This window comes from Palaemon carinicauda, chromosome 43 (assembly GCF_036898095.1).
Source record: "Palaemon carinicauda isolate YSFRI2023 chromosome 43, ASM3689809v2, whole genome shotgun sequence".
Lineage (NCBI taxonomy): Eukaryota > Metazoa > Arthropoda > Malacostraca > Decapoda > Palaemonidae > Palaemon > Palaemon carinicauda.
Window position 1 is genome coordinate 4,115,634 of NC_090767.1, and position 8,150 is coordinate 4,123,783.

Genomic DNA, 8,150 nt, shown 5'->3' on the forward strand with positions numbered 1-8,150 from the left:
CATGGCCATAGCCATAGCTATAGCCATAGCCATAGACATAGCCATAGCCATAGACATAGCCATACCCATAGCCACATAGACATAGCAATAGACATAAACATAGAAATAGCCATAGATATAGACATAGACATAGACATAGCCAGAGCCAGAGCCATAGCCATAGCCATAGCCATAGTCATAGACATAGACATACACATAGCCATAGCCGTAGCCGTAGCCATAGCCATAGACAGAGCCATAGCCATAGCCATAGCCGTAGCCATAGATATAGACAGAGACATAGACATAGCATTAGCCATATACATAGCCATAGCCATAGCCATAGCCAGAGCCATAGACATAGCCAGAGCCATACCCATAAACATGGCCATAGCCCTAGCCATAGACATAGCCATATCCAGAGCCATAGCCTTAGACATAGACATAGCCATAGACATAGACATATATATCCAAAGGTTTAGATATAGCCATAGCCATAGACAGACACATATCCATATCCATCGACATAGCCATAGACATAGCCATAAATAGAGACAAAGCCATAGCCATAGCCATAGCCATATCCATAGACATAGCCATAGACATAGACATAGCCATAGCCATAACCATAGCCAAAGACATAGGCATTTTCATATAAAAAGACAAAGACATAGCCAGAGCCACAGCCATAGTCATGGCCATGCCCATAGCCATAGCCAAAGACTTAGCCAGAGCCGTAGCCATAGCCATAACCGTAGCCAGAGCTCTAGCCGTAGCCAAGGATGTAGCCCTAGCTGTAGCCATAGCCATAATCATAGCCATAGCCATAGCCTAACTGTAGAAAGAGACATAGACATAGACATAGCCATAGCCATAGACATAGACATAGTCATAGACATGGACATAGACATAGTCATAGCCATGTTAGATATGCCATAGCCATAGTTATAGCCATAGACATAGCCATAGACATAGCCATAGCCATAGACATAGCCATAGCCACAGACATAGCCATAGCCATAGCCAGAAACATAGCCATAGCCATAGCCAGAAACATAGCCATAGCCATAGCCATAGACATACACATAGAGAGACATAGACATAGACATACATATAGATTTAGCCATTGCCATAGCCATAGACATGGATATTGATATAGCCATAGCCATAGACATAGACATAGCCATAGCCTTAGCTATAGACATAGACATAGCCATAGACATAGATATAGCCCTAGCAATAGCCATAGAAAGAGACATTGACATTGACATAGACATTGCCATAGCCATAGCCATAGACATTGCCATAGCCATAGCCATAGACATAGCCAGAGACATAGCCATATCCAGAGCCATAGCCTTAGACATAGACATAGCCATAGACATAGACATATATATCCATAGGTTTAGATATAGCCATAGCCATAGACATAGACATATCCATATCCATCGACATAGCCATAGACATAGCCATAAATATAGACAAAGCCATAGCCATAGCCATAGCCATATCCATAGACATAGCCATAGCCATAACCATAGCCAAAGACATAGGCATTTTCATATAAAAAGACATAGACATAGCCATAGCCACAGCCATAGTCATGGCCATACCCATAGCCATAGCCAAAGACTTAGCCAGAGCCGTAGCCATAGCCATAACCGTAGCCAGAGCTCTAGCCGTAGCCAAGGATGTAGCCCTAGCTGTAGCCGTAGCCATAATCATAGCCATAGCCATAGCCGTAGCCTAACTGTAGAAAGAGACATAGACATAGACATAGCCATAGCCATAGACATAGATATAGACATGGACATAGACATAATCATAGCCATGTTAGATATAGCCATAGCCATAGTTATAGCCATAGACATAGCCATAGACATAGCCTTAGCCATAGACATAGCCATAGCCATAGCCAGAAACATAGCCATGGCCATAGCCATAGACATACACATAGACAGACATAGACAGAGACATACATATAGACTTAGCCATAGCCATAGCCATAGACATGGATATAGATATAGCCATAGCCATAGACATAGACATAGCCATAGCCATAGCTATAGACATAGACATAGCCATAGACATAGATATAGCCCTAGCAATAGCCATAGAAAGAGACATTGACATTGACATAGACATAGCCATAGCCATAGCCATAGACATTGCCATAGCCATAGACATAACCATAGCCATTGCCATACCATAGACATAGCCATAGCCATAGCTATACATATAGCCATAGTCATAGCCTTATACAGAGACATAGCCATAGCCATAGACATAGACATAGCCATAGATATAGACAGACATAGCCATAGCCATAGCCATTGCCATAGCCATGGACATAAAACATAGCCAAGGCCAGAGTCATAGCCAGAGCCATATACACACATAGACATAGACGTAGACATAGCCATAGCCTTAGACATAGACAGAGCCATAGCCATAGCCATAGACATAGATATAGTCATAGCCAGACAGAGACAAAGCCATAGCAATAGACATAGACATAGACATAGACTAAGACATAGCCATTGCCAGACATAGACATAGCCATAGCCATAGCCATACCCATATACAGAGACTCAGCCAGAGCCATAACCATAGACATAGCCATAGACATGGACATAGACATAGCCATAGATATAGACAGAGCCATAGCCATAGCCATAGCCATAGATATAGACAGGGCCATAGCCATAGCCATAGACATAGACATAGACATAGCCATAAACATAGCCATAGCCATAGCCATAGACATAAACAGAGACATAGCCATAGACATAGACGTAGACATAGCCATAGCCTTAGCCAAAGCCATTGCCGTAAACATAGACTTAACATAGTCATAGCAATAGCCAGAGACATAGACATAGCCCTAGCCATAGCCATAGCCATAACCTTAGCTATATCCAAAGACAGACATAGACATATCCATAGACAGACATAGATATAGACATAGCCATAGCCATAGACAGACATAGACATAGAGATAGACATAACCATACCCATAGCTGAAGACATAGACATAGACATAGACAGAGCCTTAGCCATAGCCATAGACAGAGCCATGGCCATTGCCAGATACATAGCCATATCCATATCCATAGATATAGACATAGCCCTAGCCATAAGAATAGACATAGCCATAGCCATAGCCAGAGCCATAGCCATATCATCCATAGCCTTAGCCATAGCCATAGACAAAGACAGAGCCAAAGCCATAGCCATAGCCATAGCCAGAGCCATAGCCATAGCCATTTCATTAGACATAGCCATAGCCATAGACATACACATAGCCATTGCCATACACATAGAAATATACATAACCATAGACAGCAATAGCCATAGACATAGCCATTCCCTTAGCTATAGCCATAGCCATAGCTATAGACATAGCCATAGCCATAAACATAGACATAGCCATAGCCATAAACTTTGCCATAGCCAAAGTCATAGACATAGACGTAGATGTAGCCATAGCCGTAGCTTTAGCCGTAGATGTAGCCATAGCCGTAGCTTTAGCCGTACCTTAGCCATAGACGTATCCATAGCTATAGACATGGACATAGCCATGGCCATAGACATAGACATAGCCATAGCCATAACTAATGCCATAGACATAGCCATAACCATTGCCATAGACATAGGCATAGCCAGAGCCAGAACCATAGCCATAGTCATAGACATAGACATAGCCATAGCAATAGCCATAGCCATAGCCATAGACAGAGCCATAGCCAAAGCCATACACATAGACATAGACATAGCCATCGACATAGCCATAGCCAAAGTCATAGACTTAGACATAGACATAGCTATCGCCATAGACATAGACATATCCACAGCCATGGTAGACATAGACATAGACATAGCCATAGCCGTAGCCATACCCAAAGCCATAGCCATTGCCATTACCATTGCCATAGCTATAGCCATAGCTATAGTCATAGCCATAGCCAAAGCCATATAGACATAGGCATAGCCATAGACATAGATATAGACATAGCCATAGCCATAGATATAGACTTAGACTTAGACATAGACATAGATATAGCCAGAGCCAGAGCCAGATCCCGAGCCATAGCCATAGCCATAGACAGAGACATAGCCATAGACATAGACATAAACATAGACATAGACAAAACCAGAGCCACAGCATTAGACTTAGACATTGCCATAGCCATAGCCAAAGCCATAGACAGACATAGACATAGACATAGCCTTAGCCATAGCCATAGCTGAAGACATAGACATACCCATAGCCATAGCCATAGACAGAGCAATAGCCCTAGCCATAACCATACACATAGCCATAGCCATAGCCATAGCCCTAGCCATAATCATAGCCATAGCCATAGCCATAGCATCCATAGCCATAGACATAGACATAGCCATAGCCATAGCCATAGACATAGACATAGCCATACACATAGACATAGTCATAGCCATAGACATAGACATAGCCATATATATAGACAGAGCTATAGCCAGAGCCATAACCATAATCATAGATATACACATAGCTAGAGCTATAGCCATAGTCATAGCAATACCCAGAGCCAGAGACATAGACAGAGATAGAGCCATAGCCATAGACATAGCCATAGCCATAGACATAGACATAGACATAGCCATAGCCATACCCATAGACATAGCCATAGCCATAGTCATTGACGTAGCCATAGCCGTAGCAGTAGATGTAGCAGTAGCCTTAGCCGTAGTCTTAGCCATAGTCATAGCCATAGCCATATGATGTAGCCATTGCCGTAGCTGTAGCCTTAGCCATACCCATACGTATACCCATAGCCATAGCCATAGACATAGACATAGACATAGACATAGATATAGCCATAACCATAGCCATAGACATGGCCAGAGCCATAGCCATAGCCATAGAGAGAACCATAGCCATAGCCATAGCCATAGCTGTAGCCGTAACCCTAGCCGTAGCCGTAGCCATAGACGTAGCCGTAGAAATAGCCGTAGCCATAGACATAAACATAGACAGAGTCAGAGCCATAGACATAGACATAGACATAGCCATGGTAAACATAGACATAGACATAGACATAGCCATAGCCATAGTCATTGCCCAAGCCATAGCCATTGCCATAGCCGAAGCCATAGATATAGACATAGCGATAGCCATAGACATACCCAAAGACATAGCCATAGCCATAACCATAGACATAGACATAGCCATAGCCATAGCCATAGCAATAGCCATAGACATACACATAGCTATAGCCATATCCATGGTATACATAGCCATAGCCATGGACATAGCCATAGACATAAAAATACCCATAGCCATAACCATAGACATAGCCATAGCCATAGACAACTATAACCATATACTTAGCCATAGCCTTAGCCATAGACATAGCCATACACATAGCCATAGCCATACCTATAGCCATAGACCTAGATATAGACGTAGCCATAGCCGTAGATGTAGGCGTAGCCATAGCCATAGCCATAGCTATAGCTATAGCCATAGCCATAGACATAGCCAAAGCCATAGACATAGCTAAAGCCTTAGCCACATAGACATAGCCAGAGACATAACCATAGAAATAGCCATAGCCATAGCCATAGTCATAGACATAGACATAGCCAGAGCCAGAGCCATAGCCATAGCCATAGTCATAGACATAGACATACACATAGCCGTAGCCATAGTTATAGACAGAGCCATAGCCATAGCCATAGCCATAGACATAGAGAGAGACATAGCCATAGTCAAAGACAAAAACACAAACATAGCCATAGCCATAGCCATAGACATAGACATAGACATAGCCATAGCCCTAGATAGAGCCATAGCCATAGGCATAGGCATAGACATAATCATAGCCAAAGCCATAGCCATAGATGACACCATGGCCTTAGCCGTAGCTGTAGCCATAGCTATAGCCGTAGCCATAGATATAGACATAGACATAGACATAGCCATAGCCATAGCCAAAGCCAGAGCCATAGACATAGCCATAGCCATACCCATAAACATAGCCATAGCCATAGCCATAGCCATAGCCATATCCAGAGCCATAGCTATAGACATAGACATAGCCATAGACATAGCCATAGAGACATAGACGTAGCCATAGACATAGAAATATATATATCCATAGCTATAGATATAGCCATAGCCATAGACATAGACATATCCATAGCCATCGACATAGCCATAGACATAGCCATAGATATAGACATAGCCATAGCCATAGCCATAGCCATATCCATAGACATGGACATAGCCATAGACATAGACATAGCCATAGCCATAGCCAAAGACATAGGCATAGCCATATAAATAGACATAGACATAGCCATAGCCAAAGCCATAGACATGGCCATAGCCATGGGCATAGACATAGCCATACCCATAGTCATAGCCATAGCTATAGATATAGACATAGACATAGAAATAGGCATAGACTTAGCCATAGCAATAGCCATAGACATAGTCATAGCCATAGGCATAGCCATAGACGTAGCCATATCCATAGCCATAGCCATAGACATAGACATAGCTATAGCCCTACCCATAGCCATAGCCCTAGACATAGCCATAGCCATAGCAATTGCCATAGCCATAGCCAAAGACATGGACATAGCCATTGCCAGAGACTTACAAATAGCCATAGACATAGACATAGCCATAGCCATAATAATAGCCTAAGCCATAGTTATAGTCATAGCCATAGCCATAGCCATAGACAAAGATATAGCCATAGCCCCAGCCATAGACATAGACATAGCCATAGTCATAGCCATAGCCATAGCCGTACCCATGGTAGACATCGACATAGCCTTAGCCAAAGTCATAGCCATAGACATAAACATATACATGGCAATAGCCATAGACATAGACATAGCCATGGTCATAGCCATAGCCATAGCCATAGCCATAGCCATAGACATAGACATAGCCATAGCCTTAGACATAACGATAGCCTTAGACATAACCATACCCATAGACATAGACATTGCCATAGCCATAAACATAGCCATAGCTATAGACATAGACATAGAACATAGCCACAGACATAAACATAGCATAGCCATTGACATAGCCGTTGCCGTAGCCGTAGCTATAGCCATAGATATAGCCGTAGCCGTAGCAGTAGCCATAGACGTTGCCATAGACATAGACAGAGACATAGACATGGCCATAGCCATAGTCTTAGCCATAGACAGCCATAGCCATGGCTGTAACCATAGCCGTAGCCATAGCCATAGACGTAGCCATAGCGGTAGCTGTAGCCATAACCATAGACATACACATAGACATAGCCAAAGCAATGGTATACATAGCCATAGACATAGACATAGACATAGCCATAGACAAAGTTATAGTTATAACCATAGACATAGACATAGACATAGACATAGCAATAGGCATAGACAGACATAGTCATAGACATAGACATAGCCATTGCCATAGCCATAGACATAGACATAGCAATAACCATAGAAATAGCCATAGACATAGACATAGTCATAGCCATAGCTATAGCCACAGCTGAAGCCATAGCCATAGCCATAGACATAGAGATAGCCATAGCCAGAGACATAGACAGAGACATAGCCATAGTCATAGACATAGCCATAGATATAGCCATAGCCATAGCCAAAGACATAGACATAGCCATAGCCATAGCCATAAACATAGCCATAGCCATAGGCATTGACGTAGTCAAAGCCGTAGCCGTAGATGTAGCAGTAGCCTTAGCCGTAGTCATAGCAATAGTCATAGCCATAGCCATATAATGTAGCCATAGCCGTAGCCATAGCCTCAACCATAGCCATAGGCATAGCCATAGCCATAGCTATAGACATAGACATAGACATAGACATAGATTTACCCATAGCCATAGCCATAGACATGGCCATAGCCATAGCCATAGCCATAGACAGAACCAAAGCCATAGCCATAGCTGTAGCCGTGACCATAGCTGTAGCCGTAGCCATAGACGTAGCCGTAGAAATACCCGTAGCCATAGACATAGACATAGAAATAGCCTAAGCCATAGACATAGACATAGATATAGACATAGCCATAGTAAACATAGCCATAGACATAGACATAGACATAGCCATAGCCATAGCCATTGCCCTAGCCATAGCCTTTGCCATAGCCAAAGCCATAGACATGG

General features: G+C 42.9%; 2 protein-coding genes across 2 annotated transcripts; both read right to left on the reverse strand.

Moving 5' to 3' along the window:
• Positions 1-411: 411 nt before the first annotated feature.
• On the reverse strand, positions 412-3,159 carry LOC137633693 (uncharacterized). The gene is made up of 2 exons (XM_068365941.1): positions 2,887-3,159; positions 412-810 (listed from the first exon to the last, which is right to left on the reverse strand). The coding sequence occupies exons 1-2, from the start codon at positions 3,157-3,159 to the stop codon at positions 412-414; spliced, it is 672 nt and encodes a 223-aa protein (XP_068222042.1).
• A 91-nt stretch (positions 3,160-3,250) lies between these two features.
• Positions 3,251-4,719, reverse strand: LOC137633694 (mRNA decay activator protein ZFP36L3-like). Its single transcript, XM_068365942.1, has 2 exons — positions 4,416-4,719; positions 3,251-3,516 (listed from the first exon to the last, which is right to left on the reverse strand). Exons 1-2 carry the CDS (start codon positions 4,717-4,719, stop codon positions 3,251-3,253), a joined length of 570 nt encoding a protein of 189 aa, XP_068222043.1.
• Between the last annotated feature and the right edge of the window lie 3,431 nt (positions 4,720-8,150).